The sequence below is a fragment of the Panthera tigris genome, chromosome A1 (assembly GCF_018350195.1).
Source record: "Panthera tigris isolate Pti1 chromosome A1, P.tigris_Pti1_mat1.1, whole genome shotgun sequence".
NCBI lineage: Eukaryota > Metazoa > Chordata > Mammalia > Carnivora > Felidae > Panthera > Panthera tigris.
The window spans coordinates 135,397,730-135,422,113 of NC_056660.1; the positions used below are offsets into that span (position 1 = coordinate 135,397,730).

Consider the following 24,384-nt stretch of genomic DNA (forward strand, 5'->3'; position numbering starts at 1 on the left):
TAATGGTAAAAAACTCTAGCATTGATTATTTGTACTAAGGATTAAAATTTGAATTCTCGTTGTAGAGAACTAAGACCAGATACTCCCCATATAGCTACTAATGTTTTTTGTTTTGTTTTGTTTCTTTTTGGTGGGGGAGAAGGGAAGAAAAACTTACCAGAGGAACAATTAATTAGCTACTGAATATTAGTTTACTCCTTCCCTATATGTTAGGGTAGGTTTATTCCCTACCCTAACATATTCATTATTCATTATTTTATTAGATGTTCATTATTTTATTAGATCTTACTGCCTTTCCTGGATTTTAAAATCTGTAGTATCGGAACCTTTGAGCAAAGATGCCTCAAAAGTTGAGCCTTAAGAGTTGTAAGCAGGTTTCAGCTCTTAAGTATTATGTGTGGGGAAAATGTGCAACTCGCTAATTTCCTGTCTCTGAATCTCCAGTACAATGGTTTCTCTGCCTTCCTAGGGAATTTTCGAGTTGTTTTTTTTCCCTTCCCCTTCTGGATATCTTGTACTTTGTAAAATAAGCAGGCCATGTTTGCACATTGTTTTGGGTGTTAACCTGGTCCTTTGTAGTCAGTCAGTCACTTCAGTTTGTACCAACGTTGTAGATTAAATATTTGAAGGTTCTTTTAATTAAATTTGCAGGTGTTTATTTTTTTCTGTTATGTCCTCAAATTCCAGATGTAGTTGGTACTTTTTCTGAATTAAAGTGTGTGTGTGTATATATATATATATGTGTGTGTGTGTGTGTTTGTGTGTGTGTGTGTGTGTGTATGTATTTTTTAAATTTATTTTATCTGATTGGTAACTAGAGATTTTGAAATACAGTGAGCTATAAAGAAAATTCTTCCACCCTTAGTTACAGTTCTCATGTATTTTCTGTCATATACCCAGCCTCTCCTGCACCTTCTTAATCTGAATCCGAAGAAGTAGGACTATGTTCCCCATCAGTGTAAAATCCTATTTTTTTAATAGAATTTTTTAAAAAGTTTAGTTATTTTGAGATAGAGCCTAAGCACGAGCAGGAGAGGGAGAGAGAATCCCAAGCAGGTTCCTCACTATCAGAGCAGAGCCCAACACAGGGCTCAAACCCACAAACTCTGAAGTCATGACCTGAGCCTAAGTCAGGGGTCAGATGCTTAATTGACCGAGCCATCCAGGTACACTATGTAAAATCTTATATTTTTTTAATGTTTTATTTTTTTATTTTATTTATTTTTTTAAATATTTATTTATTTGAGAGAGAGAGAGAGAGAGAGAGAGAGAGAGCGAGCACCAGCACGGAAGGGGCACAGGATCCAAAGCAGGCTGTAGGCTGCTCAGCTGAGCTGTCAGCACAGAGCCTGACATGGGGCTTATACCCAGGATCCGCGAGTTCATGCCCTGAGCCACAGTCGGACGTTTAACTGACTGAGGCACCCAGGCACCCCTAAAGCATTTATTTATTTTTGAGAGAGAGCAGAAGCAGAGGAGCGGGAGAGAAGAGGACAGAGGATCCAAAGTATGCTCTGCGCTGACAGCCGAGAGCCTGATGCGGAGCTTGAGCTCATGAACCTCGAGATCATGACCTGAGCCAAAGTCAGATGCTTAACTGACTGAGCCACCCAAGCACCCTAAAATCCTATTTTTTGATTTAACATTATATTGTAGGCTTTTTATGACATCATTAAATATTCCTCAAAAACATTTTTGATACTCTTAATTTTATTGAAGTACAACGTATATCTTACACAGAGTAAAGTACAGCAGGTACACTAATTGTGTGGCTTATGATCATGAGATCATGGTCGTGATCAAAGAGATAAAGACATAGTTCATTCCAGTGTCCATGGTTTCCTCATGCCTCTTCTCAGTATCCTCTAGAGGGTGGTGACCTCTGTCATTTCTGTCACATCAATTGGTTTTGCCATTCTTAAATTTCATATAAATGAAATTATGTACTGTGTACTTTTGTGCTCACTGAACATATTGTCTGTGAGATTCATTTAAAAATTTTTTCTAATGTTTATTTTTGAGAGAGAGAGAGACAGAGTGTGAGTGGAGAGAGGGGCAGAGAGAGAGGGAGACACAGAATCCAAAGCAGGCTCCAGGCTCTGAGCTGTCAGCACAGAGCCTGATGTGGGGCTCAAACTCACGGACCATGAGATCATGACTTGAGCTGAAGTCGGACACTTAACTGACTGAGCTGCCCAGGCGCCCGAGATGCATTTATATTGTTGCATCTATCAGTATGATACTGTTTTAATTCTTGTATTTTTTGGCAAAATAGAAACTTTCCTAAGTATCCCCTTTAAAAAGATCTCTTGGTCAGAATTACAGTGAAAAAAAAAGGTTTTCCCAAGGAGGTGAAAGACATCACTGATGATAAAAATTGAAGATGACACAAAGAAAGGGAAAGACATTCCATGCTCATGGATTGGAAGAATTAATATTGTTAAAATGTCTATACTGCCCAATGCAATCTACACATTTAATGCAATCCCTATCAAAATAACACCAGCATTTTTCACAGAATTACAACAAACAATCCTAAAATGTATATGGAACCACAGAAGACCCCAAATAGCCAAAGTAATCTTGAAAAAGAAAAGACTGTATACAAATCACAATTCCAGACTTCACATTGTATTACAAAACTGTAGTAATCAAAACAGCATGGTACTGGCACAAAAATAGACACATAGATCAACAGAACAGGATAGACAGCCCAGAAATAAACCATGATTATATGGTCAATTTATCTTCAACAAAGGAGGAAAGAATATGCAATATGAAAAAGATAGTCCCTTCAACAAATGGTGTTGGGAAAACTGGACAGCTACGTGCAAAAGAATGAAACTGGTCCACTTTCTTACATCATACACACAAATAAACTTGAAATGGATTAAAGACCTAAATGTGAGACCTGAAATCATAAAAATCCTGGAAGAGAGCACAGGAATCAATGTCTCTGACATAGGCCATAGGAACATTTTTCTAGATATATCTCCTGAGGCAAGGGAGACAAAAGCAAAAATAAGTTATTGGGACTACATCAAAATAAAATTCTTCTGCACAGGAAAAGAAACAACAAAACTGAAAGGCAACCTATGAAATGGGGTAAGATATATGCAAATGACATATCCAATAAAGGGTTAGTATCCAAAATACATAAAGAACTTCTAAGACTCAACATCCAAAAAACAAATAATCCAATTTAAAAATGGGCAGAAGACATCAACAGACATTTCTCCAAAGAAGACATACAGATGGCTAACAGACCCCTGAAAGGATGCTCAGCATCACTCATCATCAGGGAAAAAGAAATCAAAACTACCATGAGCCATCACCTCACACCCGTCAGAATGGCTAAAATCAACAACACAAACAACGGATGATGGTGAGGATGTGGAGAAAAAGGAACCCTTGTGCACTGTTGGTGGGAATGCAAACTGGTGCAGCCACTGAGGAAAACAGTATGGAAGTTCCTCAAGAAGTTAAAAACAGAACTACCCTAGGATCTAGCAATTGCACTCCTGGGTGTTTGCCTACTTAAAGGATAAGAAAACACTAATTCTAAAGGGATACATGCACCCCTATGTTAATAGCAGCATTATTTCCAATAGCCAAAATACAGAAGCAGCCCAAGTGTCTATTGATGAATGAATAAGGACAATGTGGTATATATATATCTATATAATGGAATGTTGTTCAACTACAAAAAAGGATGAAATCTTGCCATTTGCAATGACATGGATGGAGCTAGAGAGTATAATGCTAAGTGAAGTTATTCAGCCAGAGAAAGACAAGTGCCGTATGATTTCATGTGGAATTTAAGAAATAAAACATGAGCAAAGGGAAAATAAAGAGAGAGGCAAGGCAAGAAACAGACTCTTAACTATAGAGAACAAACTGAAGGTTACCAGAGGGGAGGGTGGTAGGGGGATGTGTTAAGTAAGTGATGGGGATTAAGGAGGGCACTTGTGATGAGCACCGGGTGTGTATGGAAGTGTTGGATCACTATATTGTACACCTGAAACTAATAGAATACTATATGTTAACTAACTAGAATTAAAATAATAACTTAAAAAATAATAAAAATTTAAAAACAGGTTTTTGGGGAAATGTCTCCTTGGCCATCCTTGTGTGCCCATTTTCTCTTTTTTTAGGTATCTTCCCCCCCCCCCCCCCCACTCTTCTAGGTACTCCTCTTGGTTTTTTATCATGTGTTTCATGGTTTTACTTTGCAAAAATAAAACCAAAGAAAAACAGACTCCCTGCTTATTTACGCAAAAGTTAGTGTAGTGATCACACCATTCTGCTCGTACCTTGCCCTTTTTGCTTTTACAGTGTATCCTGATGAACTTTCTTCCCAGTTTTTAAGGAGCCTCATCCTGGTATGGATGTACCATGATTTTATGTCACCAAAGTCATTGATGGTTACATTTGCTATTTAGTATTACCAACAATGATATGATTTAAAATCTTTGTTTATATAACAGAATCCGAAGCAGGATCCAGGCTCCTGGCTGTCAGTACAGAGCCTGACATGGGGCTCCATCTCATGAACTATGAGATCATGACCTGAGCCAAAGTCAGATGCTTAACTGAGTCACCCAGGTGGCCCAAGCCTACTTAATTTAAAAAAAAAAGGGGGGGAAGTTCCCACCCCTCTCCCTCTGTGTCCCATTGGGGCAGTGACATTTAACAGACAGATTTATATCCTTTTTTTATTGTTACTGATGTCATACATTCTAAGACACTCCTTTGTTCCCTCCAATGTAATTTTTTTGAGATTAGGGACTTCTTACTGTTGTAGTGTGGATGCTTCTCCTCCCCCAATTCCTCATCTTAGACTCCCTCCATGTGTACGGTCGCAGACACAAAACCAGTACAGTATAGTAGAGTGGGTGTGAAGTGTGGAGCCAAATTGCCTGGGTCCCAGTCCAGCCCTGCCAGTTGATTTTGTGAGGCCTGGCAGGGTCTTCCGTGTCTGTGCTTGAGCTTTCCCATCTCTAAAATGGGGATGGTAATTGCATCCACCTCATGGGTTTGTTACAGTGAATTAACTTTGTAAAATCCTTAAAATAACTAAGTCTGTCGGTACAGAACCCATGTACCTCATTGCTTTTAGCAGCTGTAGGGTATTACACCGTATGAGGATACCATGATTCATCCCCCCTGTTGATGGACATTTTGATTGCTTCTGGTTGTTTGCTCTTGGAGTTAACGGTGCAGTGAACATTCTTAAACGTGTCTTCATGTGCCCTTGCTCGTATAAGATAGATTTCTAGAAGTGTTCGTCGAGTGTACAAGTTTTGTATTTTGTTAGGTGCTGCGAAATTGCCTCATTGTGAAAGGCTGTTTAGTTCTCCTGACAGTATGTGATGTGAGAGTGCTCATTTCTCAGCATCTTTGCCCTGCCCTGGACATTACCAGTCTAACGTTTACCAATATCCTAAGTAAGATTGAGTTGTATTTTAACTTTAAAAATTCTGTGATCCAGCATGTTTCCTCTGGAGTTTTTCATATTAATGCTTCGTCTAAGACCGGGCCGGGGAAGGGCCCTGATGAGGCCTGGGTCGGGTCACCATCTGTACACCAGCCTGCTGTGCTCCAGGGAGGGCCCTCATCACATAATATGGCAGATGGCATTTCCCACAGTTACTGTGTGGCATAGGGAGATGGTTTCTAGAGAAACAGGACTCTGGAAACAATACGTACTACATGAATTAATTGTAACTGCCCTCTTATTTTTGATAACATCTGGACATGTAGCCAGGTTCACATTCAGAGTGCCTTTGGAAGAGCTTAGGATGACTTCCTGAGCAGCTTTGAATGTGCCTGCTTCACTCCAGTGCCCCTCTGTGCTCTGTGGGCTCCTCCCAGGAGGGTGTCGTGCTGCTCAGATCCCTTTGGGCCCCTGCTTGAGCTGGGATTCTTACCACAGGGCAGGGGACAGTGTCATGGGGGCGCACTGTTTGGCCATGGTGCCAGAGCCACGGGAAGGACTAATATTCATTAGCCTGTGAAGATCAGTATTTCCTGTTGCTCTTTGTGCTCAGATCCCTCTTCCTCCACCTACACTTTCTGAAGGTCATAGATATAAATACCAAGACATACAGACTCATTTTTCTTTAAGTCAATACTCATAAACGGGGCCTGGCCTTGGAAAAGCATACGCCAGTGGTAATTATTAAAGCGTTGATTGTAAGAGGTGTGCACTTGAGGTTAGTTTTCATTGATACCTACAGCGTTCCGGTGCAATAGTAACAAAGTTAAGAACCTCAGTTTCAGGCGCTCCTGGGAATGACTTTTGATTTGGCTTTGGTAAAGTGAAACAATTTGAGGGAGGTCTGGGACCTTAGGATGAGGTCCTCCAGTCTGCCTCAGTGACCTTACCTGCAGGCAGCTGTGGGTCTGCCAGGCGGACACGCTAATTAGATGGCAGCCAGGGTGGTGACTTAGTGGGTCAGGAATAGGCCGCTCTTGTTTAGACGACTTTCTCAGGGCTCTCGCCGGTGTAGTACATCAACTGACTCGGGTTTGAGCTTCACATTTTAATTTTGGCAACAAAGCTATAAAAAAAAAAAATCACAGCAAAAGAAAGAAAGGAACCAGCATTTCCTAAGTAACCATTATAGGCTAGCCACTTTACACATGATTATTATCCTAACTGCAATCCTGACGGTGTGGGCGCTCTTCTTGCAGAAGGAGAGACTGAGGTTTGCAGAGGGCTCCAGCAGTTTGACTCAAACCTGACATCATAATCAGCAGGACAAGGATTGTATTTGCCTTATAACTTGTGTTTTGGGGTCTGTTGTTTTTCCTCTGAAAACCTCTGAGCTTTAGTTTTCTTTGCCAGCAGAACTGGGGAAGATACCACTTAGATAGTCAAACTGACAGATTAAAATGAGGTGTATATGTGTAAGGTGCTTATCTGCTACAAACCAGCTTAGCCATTCTCAGCTAGTAGTTCCTGCACGGCTCCTAATTTGCACCCTTTTTCTTGTCACGTCACTTGATCTGTTTCAGAAGCAAGAATAGAGTAAGTTTGGAGAGAACATGCCATTGACTCATTTCTCCATTGTTATCAAGTAGTAAATGAAGTCTGTTAAACAAGATCCTGTTTTTAAGTAGGAAATACTTAAGTCTAAAGGCTAATAACTTTGTTATCTGGGTAGTTTTATTTCTAGAAATTTTTAAGGTTTTTGACATGGTGATGCAACATCAATGTAGCATTGTTTTCAGCATTTCACCCGTCAGGATAGAGAGGATGATCTGGCAGGGTGTAGAGAAAGGGGGCAGGATCCCGATGTTCATCTTGGCCCCTGTCCTTTATGGTCAGCATTGGGTGGCTTTTGGTTTCCTTGGACTCTGATGAAGGAAATCACTTTGCTCTGAGGTGGTTTTATCTGTTCATTTAATGGGTTCTTCATATGTAAATGAAAATAAAGGTTTCATCTGCAGACAAGCTGATGCGGTCATGATTAAAGGGCTTAGGTCAGGACCAGCACATAGTTTATTAACACACAGTAAATTTTAGCTGGAGTGAAATTGTCAGTGTTTGTACGGAGAGCTGGAATAAGGAAGCTTGGGTAAGAGTACCCAAAATATAAATACTTTTAATGTTGGTTCACTTTAACTTAATCTTCTCCTTATTTGTAAGCTTGCCACAAATAAAATAACAACGGCTTTCCTAAAGGTCGCAGGCGGGCTCTGCTTGTTATGTCCCTGCACACCGAGTGGGGAGGCAGGTGGGTGTGGGGCAGGTGGCTGGGACTAGCCGGTGGTGGTAATCAGCATTAGACATCTAAAGAAACTTGAACGCCTTTTTAATTTTCAACCAGTGCCAGCATTCTTTAATGTACCAGTAGTCCTATGGGCTGCCGACTATCAGGACATTAGGTTCTCACTGCGGGAAGGATGGTGCTGTTACCTGTGGCCTTACAGGGGACAAAATGGAGCAAAAGTGGAAGTGGCCTATCCATCTACTGACCTAGCACTCAACAGCGTGGAGTACAGAAAGCCCTGTCTGTCCCAGCACCACCGTCAATGGAAACGGGTTGGCGGATGGGCCAAGGCATCCTGGAGAGCCGGTTTAGAGAGTTGTAATGAATGGCGAGGTAGGTGGTGGAGTGTGTGCTCTCGCCAGTGGGTGTGTCTGTGGCTGTCTGAAAGCAGAGATTCCTAGGTTTCCAGCCCCGCTGTTAACGCTAAGTTAGCAGTAGGTATTGTCCATGGCTGGAGGAAAGTTGTGTCCTCCCTCAGCTGTTCTTAGCAAGCATCAGCATCACCTGCAGCGCTGGTGAAAACAGCCTGTTGCCCCCCCCCCCCCCCCATGGTTTCTCATTTTCAGGACTGGGGCATGAGAATTGGTGATTCTAACAAGTTCTCGGGCCAAGTTGATGTTACTGGTCTGGGGACCACACTTTGAGAACCAAAGCTGCAGCCGGAACACTGCAAGCCCAGAGAGCTGTTGAGTTAAGGTGAGGCCTTTTCCAACCCATGGCATACTTAGAAAATGGTATTGTCGTACAGAGCAATAGAGTAAACTGAAAGGGATTTGGATCCCCAGACGTGGACTGACCACAGGCTCTGAGGACCAAGGTGTTCTGTGCCTTGTGGCACACCTGTTGCCGTGTGCCGGCACAAGCTACGTGCCTATTAAAATACAGTCTGCGCCAGGATTTCTGTTACTAGAACAAGAGGGCCTAGAAGGAGATCACAGACTGAGTGTAAAGTTTCTCCACTGCACCCCCTGCCGAAGCTCGAACAACTCCTTGACTCTGAGGGAGCTGCAGAATTCATCTTGGCTGGTATATGTTAATATTTCCCTGTGGGCAGCGTGCATTTGGGTAGGGGACCTTGTGCTTGCTAAATCCTCAGTGCCGTGTGATTAACATACGTTAATCAGACTGTGCTCGAGCCTCGTCCATCAGTGATCTCTTCGTTTGTGGGATTTGCACATCTGGGAGCATCACCTTCAGGCAACCAAGAGTGGAAAAACCTTTGAGGGTACTTTCCCGAGGCAATTTTGAGGTTCCTGTGGAGGGAGCATCTGTGAGTATAAAGTAACAGCAAACAGGAAAAACGAGTTGGACCACTTACTGTTCTGAGAACTTGTAGTGCAAGGGAAGGGGGACCTCAGGTTGTAAAGACTGGCGATGGTACTTTGAGATTACAGTGCTCTTCTCTCTGATGTCTGATGTGTTTCTCCACTTTTAATTACCAAGCAGGAAAAGCCTTTCTGTTTCCCTTTTTGAGGGTGGTGTTCCTACGCTCTGTTCTAAACAAAGGCACCTGGTGATAAAGCACGTATTCATTTTAGGTTGTATTTTGTGTTTCTTGTGTGGTTTTTTTTTTGTTTTTTTACTTTTTTGGTTTTTTTTGAGAGAGAGCAAGCAGGGGGAGGGGGGACAGAGAGAAAGGGAGAGAGAGAAACAATCCCAAGTAGCCTCCACACTGTCAGCACAGGGCCCGATGTGGGGCTCGAACCCATGAACTGTGAGATCATGACCTGAGCTGAAACCAGGAGTTGGATGCTTAACCAACTGAGCCACCCAGGTGCCCCAGCATGTATTGTTTTTAATTTTCAAGTCAGTTTAATCCATAATAATTTTGTGTCGAAAGCTGCTCTAACAGTGTTAGTCTAATTGGTGAGTAAAACTTCAAATGGATTCACATCATATCCCATTAGGGTGTGGTGAGGAGTTAAGGCATTGAGAAGAATGGTTCCTTTTGTTACAGGGAATAGTCAGTACCTCGAGAACATGAGTGTGTTATGCCAGAAAGAGCTGGTTTTGGAGTCAGGTGGACGAGGGTTCCAATCCTGTCTCTACCATGTGACCGTGAGCAAATTAATTTAACCTTAGAGTCTCAATTTCCTCATCTGAAAATGGAGATAACCCTATCTCACCAGGCGGTGGTGAGTAATAAACAATGTCAGGTTTCGTAGGCACATAATCGATACTTAAATGCAGAACTTTCCCTTTTGTTCTTAGAGGTAGGTGACTTTTGTCACATTGCTACCACCAGCTGGATGCAGGTCTAGCCTGATATTTTCTTGTGTTATGTGATCAAGGAATGAAGACAGGACGAAGAGAAAAGTGGGGGATGGCTGTCATTGCGCCTTTTGGGTTGTCCTAATCCCAAATGACATTAATTTGCATGGAGAGAAGTGTTTCCCTAAACTTACTTTTGAGAGAAGAAGGTTTTCTTTCTTTAAAAAAATATTATTTTGGGGGCACCTGGGTGGCTCAGTCAGTTAAGAGTCTAACTTCGGCTCAGGTCATGATCTCACAGCTCGTGGGTTCGAGCCCCATGTCGGGCTCTGTGCTGACAGCCCAGAGCCTGGAGCCTGTTTCAGATTCTATCTCCGTCTCTCTCTGCCCCTCCCCAGCTTGTGTGCTGTCTGTCTCTCCCCCCCCCAAATATAAATAAACAAAATTGTTTTTAATGTTTTATTTATTTTTGAGAGAGACAGAGTGTGAATGGGGGAGGGGCAGAGAGGGAGAGAGATAGAATCTGAAGCAGGCTCCAGGCTCTGAGCTGTCAGCACAGAGCCCGACCTGGGCCTCGGAACCATGAACATCGAGATCATGACCTGAGCTGAAGTCGGGTGCTCGAACGACTGAGCCACCCAGCTGTCCCTAGAAAGTTTTCTTTCAGAGTGACCTAAAAGTTTTTTGACCTTTTTATGCCATCTTTGACTTTAAGGATTCGGGATCAGGAGGCTGCTCAGGAGTCCGAATAGGCACAAATGAGGGTGGAGATGGCTTTGTGAGGTGAGGAAGTCACAGTGAGGAGGACAGGTGTTTGGAGCTCAGCTGTTCTGGAGTCTGGCTCTTGGTGTGCCTCTTGACACCCCATGGGGATTTAGGATGTTTTCATGAACTCTCCAAGGAGTGTTAGATGTCATTTCTTACCGAGATTTTTTTTTCACAAGTGTGTGATCAGAACTCTTCTGATAATTACATTTGGAATAAAAATTTGTCCTCATTATAATGACCTCTTGTGAAGATCTTTTGAAATTATTTGATTTCAGTGTATTTCATTTTGACATTTCACAAGCACTTTAGTTCTTTCTTGATTGGAATATGAATCTCAGTGAATCTGCCCTGTGTATCACTCTAAATTAATTAACTGTATTCTGTAGACATGGTCTCTGTGAGTACTTGTCCTTTTTTGAAGTTAGTCTCAATAGTGAGTCTGAGTCATTCTTTTGGTTGGTTAGGTGTGCTTTTTCTCCTCAGCCTCTTAGCGTGTCTGTGTTTCTTTCTGGTGTCTTGTTTTTCCCTTTTTTTTAATGTTTATTTTTGAGAGAGAGAATGAGTGGGGGAGGGGCAGCGAGAGAAGGGGATAGAGGATCAGAAGGGGGGTCTGGGCTGATGGCAGAGAGCCCAGTGCGGGGCTCGAACTCAGGAACCGTGAGATCGTGACCCGAGCCGAAGTCAGATGCTTCACCAACTGAGCCACCCCAGTTGTTTTTCTCTTTTTGAAAGTCTGGGGTGGGGTGGGGTGCCACTGCCAGCACCTCGTCAAGTAGAAACCAGTTAAGGGAAGCCAGCTAGGCCCTGCTGGGTGGGTTTCTGCTGCCTGCAGTGTCCCTCACCCTTCACTTAGGTCTCCTCCCCACCGGAGGGCCCTGGGTGGGAGTCTGCTGGATCAGCCCTCCTGCCTGGCTGTCCGCACAGAGCCCAACGCGGGACTCGAACTCACGAGCTGTGAGATCATGACCTGAGCTGAAGTCGGACACCCAACCAACTGAGCCATCCAGGCCCCCCTTTTCTTTTTTTTTTTTTTTTAATTTTTTAAAAATGTTTTATTTTATTTTTGAGAGACAGAGACAGCATGAGTGGAGGAAGAGCAGAGAGAGAGGGAGACAGAGCTTTTCTTAAGTTATTGGAGGAAAATTGTTCACCGTTTGCTCTATAGCATTAAGCCTCATTTTTCTCTGGTTCTAAAGCTTTAAAAATTTACTACAGTTATTAGAATGATTGGTTTTGTTTGCTTGTTTTAAAGAACTTTAGCTAGGGGCACCTGGGTGGCTCAGTCCATTGAGCATCTTTGGCCCAGGTCATGGTCTCACCATTTGTGAGTTCAAGCCCCACATCGGGCTTGCTGCTGTCAGTGCAGAGCCTGCTTCAGATCTTCTGTCCCTCTCTCTGCCCTTCTCCCCCCACCCCCTTAAAAATAAATAAAACATTAAAAAAAAAAAAAAAAGCAAGTCACATCATCAAGTTTTGTGGGTGGGCTGGGCAACCTGTCCATAATACAGTGAAGCTCAGAAATCCATTTGCTCACCCCAGGAACACAGGCTGAAGACTCCTTGTGTAAATCACTATCACCTGGTCAGGCCCTACTGGGGCTTCCCCCCTTCTGTCCTTTGAAAGCAGCAGGTTTATACTCACTTGTCATTGGTAATATGAGGAACGCAGTATTTTAGCTTCTTTGGGAAAAATGAAGTATAAACAGGAAACAAATACCTTACTCCTTGTTTTTACAAATACATTTCACCTCGGCCTCTAGATTCTTAAGCTCCTTTTTAAAGACAAAGACTGCTGCTTATTCATCTTTGGGCCTGGCTGGGGATTTTTTTTTTTTAATCTGCAATGCATCATAAATTTGCATGCCCTTCTTGCAGCGGCCATATTAATAATTAATCTTCCCTCCATTGTTCTAACTTGAATATGTGTTCTGGCAAAACAAGCGCGCTGCCTTGGAATTTTTTTGTGCATGTGTGTAAAAAAAGGTTTAAGAAATGGGAGCCCTGTGCTGGAGGGTGAAGTTGGTCAGGCTAGTCCAGTTCTGCTGACTCTGAGAGATAAAGGTCAGCTCAGAGCAGCTGCATTTGATAAGACGTTCGAATATACACAGTGTAGAAGTACAGCAGTAATAAATAAGGTAACCTTTAGGCAACAACTCTGGGCTCCTGATTTGTGCCAGGTACCGTGCTGGGCTCTGGAAACCCGAAGGGGAAGGTAGGAGGCTGCCCAGGTTGCGATGGTGGATTGTCACAGAGGCTTTCACGTGAGTGGTGTATTTAAGTCCCACATGACCATTTACTAGGTGTAGGTCTTTGGGAAAGTTCTCATAGTTTCCTCATTTCTAAAAAGGGAAAAATAGTACTTACCTGTAAGGCTGAGCCTACTAAACCATCTGTCAGTTCATTGTTTGGCACATTGTAAGCAGGCAGGCAGCGGTGGCTTTAAGAAAGCACACTGCCCCCTGGAGTTAGAGACCATGGGAGCAAGCCATCATACTGTGTGGGGCAGTTGTTCCGCAGTGCACGAGTGCTCTGGTGGGAGGCTTGTGTGCACAGGTGTTCAGGGAGCTAGGAGGACAGGTGGGTGCCTCTCCCAGCAGAGACATGTGTACAAAGCCTCCAGGGAGTAGTGAGCCAAGACTTGAAGCCCAATTAAGGATTAGCTGGCAAAGAAAGGGGAAGGACATTCCATTCCAGGCTGTAAGAAGTTTACAAGGACACCCAGGCATCTTTTTTTTTTTTTAAATAAAGTTTTGGTTTCAGCTTTGCCAGAGTCAGTAGAGCTTTGCAGTCTCCATTCAGGTTGTAAAGGGGGAAAACCTGGAAAAGGGTTAAATGGGTTTTTAAGAAAAGGAGGTTGTTTTAAATTCTGATGAAGTGTCCAGAATAAGAATAGACCTTTGACTTGGCAACGCATGTGCCTGTGAAGCTTGGCTGATGGTGTGAAGTCCTAGGGAATTCAGTGGGAGCCAAGAGTGGTTCCCACCTGTCCCTGCTGTGGTGACATCTAAGCACACTCCCTTGCAACCTACCCACTGGTTTCCCCGTTGCAGACAGACTCCACTTTCAGAAGAAAATAATTCCATTCTTATCTTTAAACAATCAAGAATACCTTGTGTTCTGGGGCGCCTGGGTGGCTCATTCGGTTAAGCATCCGCGTCTTGGTTTCTGCTCAGGTCATGATGTCATCGTTTCGTGAGTTCGAGCTCTGCAACAGGCTCTGCGCTGACAGCATAGAGCTTGCTTAGGATTCTCTCTCCCCCTCTCTCTCTATCCCTCTCCACTCACACTGTCTGTCTCTCTCAAAAATAAATAAACTTTAAAAAAAGAATACCTCATATACTTAAAGTGGTGCAATAATACATACCTTTCCTTGGTAGGAAAGGAGGAGGTCATGTTTTGATGCTATGCGTAATGGAAAACAAAGCATAAAGTGTGTGTGTTTCAGGGAAATACACTGCATTGATGCTGAACCTAATTGCAAGGATTTATAATAGCAAAATAATCCCATTAAAAGTCTGCTGTCACCTTCAAACACTTACAAAAATTCTTTGTTTAGATCCAGTAGCTTTAATTTCAGAATCCAGCATCTTGTGAGTTTTTACAATGCTCATCAAGGTACTGTGCTAAATATGAGACCTTGTCATCCGATTTGATTGTCAAAAGAATGTTGTGAAGTAGGTAGTTTCTCCCCCCACCCCGAGTTTCTTTTTTTCTCAAAGTATAATTAACATACAGTGTTACATTGTACAACATAATGATTCAACAATTTTGCACTTGACTCCATGCTCCTCATGATGTGAAATCACCATTTGTCACCAAGCAAGATTTTTCCAGTCTTATTAACTATACTCTCTATGCTGTGTTTTTCATCTTTGTGACTTATTTTGTAACTGGAAGTTTGTACCCCTTATTCCTCTTGAATGTACTTATCCCCCCAACCACCTCCCATCTAGCAACCGGAAGTTCTCTGTATTTAAGAGCCTGTTTTTCTGTCTTTTTTCTCTGTTTTGTTTCTTAAATTCCATATATGAGTGAAATGATAAGTTATTTCTCTTTATCTGACTTATTTCACGTAGTGTAATATCAAGTCCATTCATGTTGTTGCAAATGGCCAGGTCTCGTTCTTTTTTATGGCAGAGTAATATTATTCCATTGTACATATATGTCACATCTTCTTTACCTGTTCATCTGTCAGTGGAGATTTTGGTTGCTTCCGTGTCTTGGCTATTGTAAATAATGCTGCAGTAAACGTAGAGGTGCATGTGTCTTTTCAAATTAGTGTTTTTATTTTTGTTGAGCAAATAGCCACTAGGGAACTTACTGGATCATATGGCCTTTCTGTTTTTAATTCTTTGAGGAACCCCCATACTGTTTTTCAGAGAGGATACATCAGCCATTCTTTTTTATTTTAGCCATTCTGACAGGTGTGAGGAGATACCTCATTCTGGTTTTGATTTGCATCTCCCTGATGATTTGTGATGTTGAACCTTTTTTCATGTGTCTTTTGGCCATCTGTTTGTCTTTTGGGGAAAAATGTTTAACAGGTCCTCGACCCATTTTTTTTAATCAGATTATTTGGTTTTACTTGATGTTGAGTTGTGTAAGTTCTTTATATATTTTGGATATTAATCCCTTACTGGATATCTCATTTGCAAAAATCTCCAATTCAGTAGGTTGCCTTTTTGTTTTGTTAATCGTTTCCTTTGGTGTCCAAAATCTTTCTTTTTTGGTGTAGTCCCAGTAGTTTATTTTTGCTTTTGTTTGTCTTACCTCAGGAAATATATCTAGAAAAATGTTTTTGTGGCTGATGCCTAAGAGATGACTGCCTATGTTTTCTTCTGGGAGTTTTATGGTCTCACAATTGGGTCTTTAGGCCATTTGAGTTTATTTTAGTGTATGTTGTAAGAAAGTGGCCCAGTTTCATTCTTTGGCACGTAGCTGTCCAGTTTTCCCAGTGGCATTTGTTGAAGAGACTATGTTTTCCCCATTGTATATTTTGGCCTCCTTTGTCGTAGATTAATTGACCATAGAAGTTTGGGTTTGTTTCTGGACTCTCTGTTCTGTTCAATTGATCTATGTGTCTGTTTTGGTGCCAGTACCGTACTATTTTGATTACTTCAGCTTTTTAGTATATTTTGTAATCTGGAATTGTGACACCTCCAGCTTTCTTCTTTCTCAAAACTGTTTTGACTATCGGGAGTCTTTGTGTTTCCATACAAATTTTGGTATTATTCTAGTTCTGTGAACAACGCTGTTGATATTTTGATAGGGATTGCATTACATCTATAGATTGCTTTGAGTAGTATGGACATTTTAACAATATTGGTTCTTCTGATCCATGAGCATGTAACATCTTTCCATTTGTTTGTGTCATCTTCAGTTTCTTTCATCAATTTTTTTATGGTTTTTGGAGTACAGGTCTTTCACCTCTTGGGTTAAATTTATTCCTTAGGTATTTTTTATACCTGTTGGTGCAATTGTAAATGGGAATGTTTTCTTAATTTCTCTTTCTGCTACTTTATTATTAGTGCATAGAAATGCAACATGGGTGGCTGGGTAGCTCAGTTTGTTAAGCGTCTGACTCTTGGTTTCAGCTCAGGTCATGATCTCATGGTTTGTGAGTTCAAGCCCCACATTGAGTTCTGCGCTGACAGTGTGGAGCCTGCTTGGGATTTTCTCTCTCCCCCTCTGTCTCCACCCCTCCTGCTCACTTGCTTGCTCTGTCTCTCTCTCAAAATAAACTTTTTTTTTTTAAAAAAAAGGAGTGTTTAAAAAAAGAAAAAGAAATGCCACAGATTTCTCTATAATGATTTTGTATCTTGCAACTTTACTGGATTCATTTATTCTAGTAGTATTTTGGTGGAGTCTTTAGGGTTTTCTATATGTACAATCATTTCACCTTCGAATAGTGAAAGTTTACTTCTTACCAATGTGAATGCCTTTTACTTCTTTTTCTTGTCTGCTGCCGCTACGACTTCCAGTATTATGTTGAATAAAAGTGGTAGTTTCCCTATTTCTTGAAGAAAAGAGACAGACTTTCTAGAACTTGTCGTTGGCAGATCTAGAGTGAGCCCAAGTTAATCTCATGTCATTGTTTTCATTACCAAGCTAAACCAGTAATTTCCTCCTTATTTTTGAAAAGTTGCTCTTTTTCACATTACTAATTTTTGTGGAGTTAACTTTCAATTTTTCCCACACCTTATTTCTATTACTTTGTAACAACTAAGTGACTTACCTGGGTTTCTCAGTTATTATTTGCAGAGTAATATATAACAACTTAAAGATTGGAAATGAAATAGAAAGTGTTGGATCTACCACCTGAACTCCAACAGTCAATATTGGGAATCTAGGGGCATCTAGCTGGCTCAGTCAGACGAGCATGTGACTCTTGATCTCAGGGTTATGAGTTCAAGCCCCATGCTGGATATAGAGATTACTAAAAAAATAATAAATAAATAAACTTTGTAAAAAATGTTGTGACTCTAATTGGCAATGCTTACTGATATTTAAATTTTTCTCCGACAGATCCTTTGGGAAATCTTTCGCGTTAACAGTGCATAACTCAAGTGTGTTACCTTCTAGGACAAATTCACTTACACATCAGAATGGAATAGGTAGTAAAGTAGAGAAGGAAGGCAGTGATCATGGACTCTACTGTGTAGGCTATTAACAATAGAGGCATTGAGAATGTATGTTAAAGGAAAATAAATGTCTTATTAAAGAACTGTAGCACCTGGTGCACCTGGGTGGCTCAGTTCATTAAGCATCCGACTTTGGCTGTGGAGCCCTGCATCGGGCTCTGTTCTGACAGCTCAAAGCCTGGAGGCTGCTTTGGATTGTGTGTGAGTATGTGTGTACGTGTGTGTGTGTGTCTGTGTCTCTCTCTCTCTCAAAAATAAAGATTAAAAAAACAAAACAAAAAAAGAACTATAGCAGAAATCATCACTTTAAGCTTCTTAATTTCTTCTGTGGTTTTAACATTACATATTTAGTGTGGATGGGTTAAGAGATCCAGTGTCTTTTGGGGCGCCTGGCTGGCTCAGTCGGTTAAGCATCCGACTTCGGCTCAGGTCATGATCTTGCAGCCTGTGAGTTCGCGCCCCGCGTCGGGCTCTGTGCTGACAGCTCAGAGCCTGGAGCCCGTTTCAGATTCTGTGTCTCCCTCTCTCTCTGACCCTCCCCCGTTCATGCTCTGTCTCTCTCTGTCTCAAAAATAAATAAACGTTAATAAAAAAAAAAAAAAAAAAAGAAGATCCAGTGTCTTTTGTCCTATATTAGTGGTTTTCCAAGTGTGGTGCCCAGACTACAGCATAAATATTACCTTAGAACTTGTTAGAAATGAAAATTCTTGCCTAACCCAGACCTAGCCTAGAAAAAATGAGATTAGGGGCATCTGGGTGTCTCAGTCAGTTAAGCATAGCACTCTTGATTTCCGTCAGGTCCTTATCTCCTAGTTTAAGGGTTTGAGCCCTGTGCATCAGGTTCCACACTCACAATGTGGAACCTGCTTGGGATTCTGTCTTTCTGCTCCTTCCCCACTTTGTGCATGAGCATGCTCTCTGTCTCACAAAAATAAATAAATAAACTTAAAACGATGAGATTAATCTTTCTAATGTGGGGTGGAACAATTACCATGGGTAATGATTCTGCCTAATCACATCAGGATAAGAGTCAGGTCATTGTGATATTTTTTCCTTTTTTGTAATTCATTCTGGACTTGTTAAGCTAACGAATTGGCATCATTTGTGTGTTGGTAACAATACTGATTTGATTGTTTACACTAACAAGGTAGTCATTACAGGTTAATAGTGTTTAATGAGCCCAATAAGTATTAGGTAATTTTATATCTGATATTTTTCTTCCATTTCTTTCCCCTTTAAATTGCAGGCTCAATGATAATTGTATCTCTTGGGTTTGTTTCTGTAGGTTAAAAATATTTCTGCTGGCACACAAGACATGCCTCCTCCCCCTTCTGACTATGTGGAAAGAGTGGACAGCCCCATGGCCTACTCCTCCAACGGTAAAGTGAATGACAGGAGGTCATATCCAGAGTCTTCCTATAAATCAACACCGTAAGTAGCAGCTTCCTTCTTCAGGTAGAATGAGTCTAAACAAAAATGAATATTTGCTGGTGTTGATAAATCAGTTCTTGTTGTGCCATTTGCCTTAAAAAACAAACAACACAAAACAGAAAAACACTTTCCCAAAGACTGGAGACTGATGTTGGCCTTGTTGGTGGAGGCTTGCAGCTACTTGGGAGATGAGGGGAGAGGGGCTGTGAGTTGGTGGGGTCTTTTTCCCCATCTAAGCTGAAAGTGCTTCTTTTTTCTCTCGTTGGTTTAATAGAGAAAGGGTAAGTTGGGTTTTTTTCCACTCTAAAAACATGGTTCTCTTTCTGATTCTGGTTTTGAGGTTGAGGTGAGGGTCGAGGACGTTACTGATAGTGGAACTGTGTGTGGTTGTGTCTCTCCTTGCCTGTCACTGTTAGAGCTCATTTAATGGAAAGGGAAGATTGCTGATTGATCTACCCTTAGCCACATACATTTTTATTAAAGGAGCAGACCTTGTTTGAATTCAGGAATTCTGAGATCTCACTTGCTGTGCTAGATCCTTCATGTCCTGGAGGATGTGAAACTGATGAGGCCTCCACGTTTAGAGTTACAAGTAGTGTAGGGGCGCCTGGGTGGCTCAGTCGGTTGAGCGGCCAACTTCAGCTCAGGTCATGATCTCGCGGTCTGTGAGTTCGAGCCCCGTGTCGGGCTCTGTGCTGACAGCTCAGAGCCTGGAGCCTGTTTCAGATTCTGTGTCTCCCTCTCTCTGACCCTCCCCCGTTCATGCTCTGTCTCAAAAATAAATAAACGTTTAAAAAAAAAAAAATTTAGAGTTACAAATAGCGTAAAAAACCTCACAGTGAGTTTCTGGCCCAGAGTAGCTGCCATTATGGTTACTGAAATGGTATCTCCATGGTGGTTTTAGTTTACCCTAAAGCCTGATTCTAATTCATCCTAATGACTAGTGAAGGAGGGGGTTTGGAGAGACTGTTACTGACTGGATGTGATTTTTGCCAGGGGATGATAAATTGCTCTTCTTTTTTTTTTTTTTTTTTTTAAAGATTTTTTTTTAGGGGCGCCTGGGTGGCTCAGTCGGTTAAGCGTCTGACTTCAGCTCAGGTCACGATCTCACGGTCTGTGAGTCCGTGAGTTCGAGCCCCGTGTCGGGCTCTGGGCTGATGGCTCAGAGCCTGGAGCCTGCTTCCAATTCTGTGTCTCCCTCTCTCTCTGCCCCTCCCCTGTTCATGCTCTGTCTCTCTCTGTCTCAAAAATAAATAAACGTTAAAAAAAAAATTTTTTTTTTTAAAAGATTTTTTTTTAATGTTTATTCATTTTTTGAGAGAGAGACAGAATGAGAATGTGGGAGGGGCAGACCGAGGGAGACAAAGAATCCCAAGCAGGCTCCAGACTCTGAGCTGTCAGCACAGCACCCCATGTGGGGCTCGAACTCAGGAACCGCAAGATGATGACTTGAGCCAAAGTTGGACACTTAACCAACTGAACCACCCAGGCACCCCTAAAGATTTTATTTTATTTTATTTTATTTTATTTATTTATTTATTTATTTATTTATTTATTTATTTTTTAACGTTTTATTTATTTTTGAGACAGGGAGAGACAGAGCATAAACAGGGGAGGGTCAGAGAGGGGGAGACACAGAATCTGAAACAGGCTCCAGGCTCTGAGCTGTGAGCACAGAGCCCGACGCGGGGCTCGAACTCACGGACCGTGAGATCATGACCTGAGCCGAAGTCGGATGCTTAACCGACTGAGCCACCCAGGCGCCCCTAAAGATTTTATTTTTAAGTATTCTCTACACCCAGCGTGAGACTCAAACTCATAACCCCAAGACTGAGTTGCATGCTCCACGACCGAGCCAGCCAGGCACCCCATCTTCTTATATATGTAATTCTAGAACTCCAAATTCCTTTGTAGACTGAAAAAAAACAAACAAAAAAAACACCTTTCCTTTAATTGCTTTGATTGTTTTACGTTAAAGGTGTATCTGCTGGAAAACTTTCAAAGTTTTATCCACAGCTCCCTGCCCCACCTCCTTTTAATGGGCCAGTTAATATAGAGATCAACCCTGAGTGTGCGGTAGTTTGGGTGCCTGGAACCCCTTAAGGTGACACCAGCAGCTGAGTTAATTATGGACTCAGTTTGAGACAGTAGGTTTTATTATTACCCTGGAGTGGAATGTGGGAAACACACTGTCAGTTTGCCTTACCCTCGACACATGTTTTGTTTTGGTCTTCACAATTGACCCTCCTGTTGCTATCAGTTGTGAATGATTTGGAGGAGGAGCATTTTCTGTGTTCTCCTTCTGTGTGGATTTTGACAAAAATCTAAAATACTTGAGGCTGTGAGGGGCAAAGGTATACCCAGTAGAGACACAGTCCTTTTAAAAGTTTCAGGCTAGGAGTTGCGTGACTTCTATGCATACATGAGAAATATTTATAATGCATCTTGTGGCCAGCTGTGTCTCTAATTGTAAAGCCTGAATGGTTACATAGCATTCCACATGCTGTCTTTTCATGACACCCAAGATATTTTCACAAGTTCATTTGGAACCATTGAAAAATCTTAGCTTAATTCTTGAATAAGCCAGTACCTTTGTAATGTAAAATTTTAAATGGACAGAAGGATAGCTTTTGTCCCCAGCTACCTAGTTCCTCTTCCTAGGAGCAGCTGGTGTTACCAGTTTCTTTTATATAACCTTCCAGAGGCTATTTTAAAATAAATATGCTGGCCAAAATGTACATTACTTATATTTTCCTTTAAAAAAATACAAGCATAGGGGCTCCTGGGTGGCTCAGTCGGTTGAGCGTCCAACTTCGGCTCAGGTTATGATCTCGTGTTCCATGAGTTCAGGCCCCGCGTCAGGCTGTGTGCTGACAGCTCAGAGCCTGGAGCCTTCTTCAGATTCTGTGTCTCCTCTCTCTGCCCCTCCCCCGCTTGCACCCTGTCCCTCTCCCTCTCTCAAAACATAAATAAACATCAAAAAAGAAAAAAGAAAAAGAGAATGGCATGATCTAGAAACTCAGAGGCTAGCAAGGCTCCTGTTGTTCTGTGGGCTTTATTGTCGGTAGAGCAGAATGGTCATCCACATTTTCCAGGCTATGCTAACTGAACTTTCAGCATAGGATTTGGAAAATGGAATGCCCTCTTCCAAAGCTTACATATACAACCTGTTGAAAGATTCTTGATTAGCCCTTTTTGGATCATTGTCTTTCCTGAGGCCACAGAGATGGAGTTCTCTGATGGACAAGGCTTAGATATTCCCCCCGATAATGGTGACAGTTCTGAAGTACCATGTACATCATGGACATTATGCTCATAGGACACTGATGTTGATCATGCATTGTTTCTCTTCCCTCGCTGATACTGGGTGTCATCAGAATTCTTGTGAAGGTGTTTTCAATTCATTAATGATCCTGAACACCTGCCAGGTACACAGTAGGGTAGCTGTCCCTGGAATAGCAAATCCTTGTTGTCATGGAGGTTGCAATCTATCAGGGACAGAAGACAGTGCACAGTAGCTACACTGAGAGTCAGGACAAGATAGGAACACCAAATGCATGTGAGGGTGTTTGTGTGTGTGTGTGTGTGTGTGTGTGTGTGTGTGTGTGTGAGTGAAAAACAAATGAATAAAAAAGACAATACAAAAGGGTGAACTTCTGGACTTGGATACTGAGTTGGATACCAGGGAAAGTATACAGTTGGTTGCCTCTTCTGGGGTATGCAGATTATGACCTAACAGGATTTGTATCTAAAAGTGGGTTCAAGGGCACCTGAGTGGCTCAGTTGGTTAAGTGTCCGACTCTTTTTTTTCTTTTTTTAATGTTTATTTATTTTTGAGAGAGAGAGAGAGAGAGAGAGAGAGAGACAGAGTGTGAGTCAGGGAGGGGCACAGAGAGAGGGAGACACAGAATCCGAAGCAGGCTCCAGGCTCTGAGCTGTCAGCAGCCCGACGTGTGGCTTGAACTCAAACTGTGAGATCATGTCCTCAGCTGAAGTCGGACGCTCAACTGACTGAGCCACCTAGGCACCCCTAAGCGTCTGACTCTTGATTTCAGCTCAGGTTATGATCTCACAGTTTGTGAGTTCTAGCCCCACATCAGTCTCTGTGCTGACAGTGCAGAGCCTCTCTTCCTCTCTCTCTGCTTCTCCCCTGCTTGTGCTCTCTCTCCCTCTGGAAATAAACTTAAAAAATAAAAGAAATAAAAAAGAAATAAAAGTAGGCTCAAAGATTATTGGCAGTACAAAAATTCCCTAACTCTTGAATTTATATATATTTGCTGAGCATTTTGTTTTTAGGTTTTATGCCATATCAAGTAAGTTATCCTCTAGAGTTTCAAAGTATGTAGGAGAATGGGAGGTGGAAAGCTCCCAAAGTCGAGATTTATAATATAAGTATCTAATACAATTATGAGAGGATGCCCATTTTAATGTTTTAGGTTTTGTTCTTTTCTAATTTGTTTTGCTTTTTAGTTTTCTCCTCCTCTAGTCCCTACTCCCTCAAATAAGCCTTCTGCATTCCCAAAACGAGGAGCATAAAACCAGGCAGTTTTGGCAGAGTGTCTAGGAACCTGTTACTCATTGACTCGTAGAGAAAGTCACATTTTCCCTCCTTTAGATGTAGCGTTAATATAGCACCCTAAGCCTCAGGAACCTGAATACATTCCAACAGAAGGAATAAATCACACCACCACCCCCAACTATGCACACACATCCCAAAGCTTTAGGATTCTACAAGAAATTACTAAGTGTGATTAGAAATCTGAAGACTTTGGGGCACCTGGGCAGCTCAATCGGTTAAGTGTCTGACTCTTGGTTTCAGTTGAGGTCATGATCTCACGGTTTGTAAGATTGAGCCCCGTGTCAGGTTCTGTGCTGACAGCTTGGAGCCTGCTTGGGATTCTCTCTCCTTCTCTCTCTGTCCCTCTCCCACTTGTACATGCATTCACATGCACACACACTCTGACTGTCTCAAAATAAACATTTAAAAAAATCTGAAGATTTTGACAACAGTTAGAATCAAGCAGTTCTGGATCACCTAGAAAATAGAGTACACCTCATAGATAAAGCTCAAGATTATAGTTTCTGTCAAGGTGCCTGGGTGGCTCAGTCAGTTAAGTGTCCAACTTCGGCTCAGGTCATGATCTCATGGTTTGTGGGTTTGAGCCCCGTTTTGGGCCCTGTGCTGACAGCTCAGAGCCTGGAGCCTGCTTCGAATTCTGTGTCTCCCTCTCTCTCTGCCCCTTACCCACCCCCCACATCCCCCCCCACACACACACATTCACTCTCTGTCTCTCTCCATCTCTCTCTCTCCCTCTCTGTCTCAAAAATAAATGTTTAAAAAAAAAAAAGATTATAGTTTCTGTAAGTGGAAAAGCAATAAGAAAACAGAAGTCTTAAGACATTTTTACTAGTTGATTTGAATAGCAGGCCGATGGTGGAAAGTCTCAGGCATGACCTTTGTGTTCTTTCATTGTTCTTCTTGACCTTCTTTAGCTTTGCTATCAGGGAAAGTTAAGTTTCGCATTGCTGTTACTCAGAAGTGCTTTACTGTTGCCA

General features: G+C 42.0%; 1 protein-coding gene across 2 annotated transcripts in view; it reads left to right on the forward strand.

Annotated features, from left to right (window-relative positions):
• Window positions 1–24,384, forward strand: part of OCLN (occludin) — a 53,550-nt gene that overhangs the window by 20,311 nt on the left and 8,855 nt on the right. For both annotated transcript variants that reach the window (XM_007079867.3, XM_042987866.1), the window contains exon 5: window positions 18,683–18,828. In XM_007079867.3, the coding sequence (XP_007079929.2) occupies window positions 18,683–18,828 (146 nt within the window). The remainder of the gene's footprint in view (window positions 1–18,682; window positions 18,829–24,384) is intronic.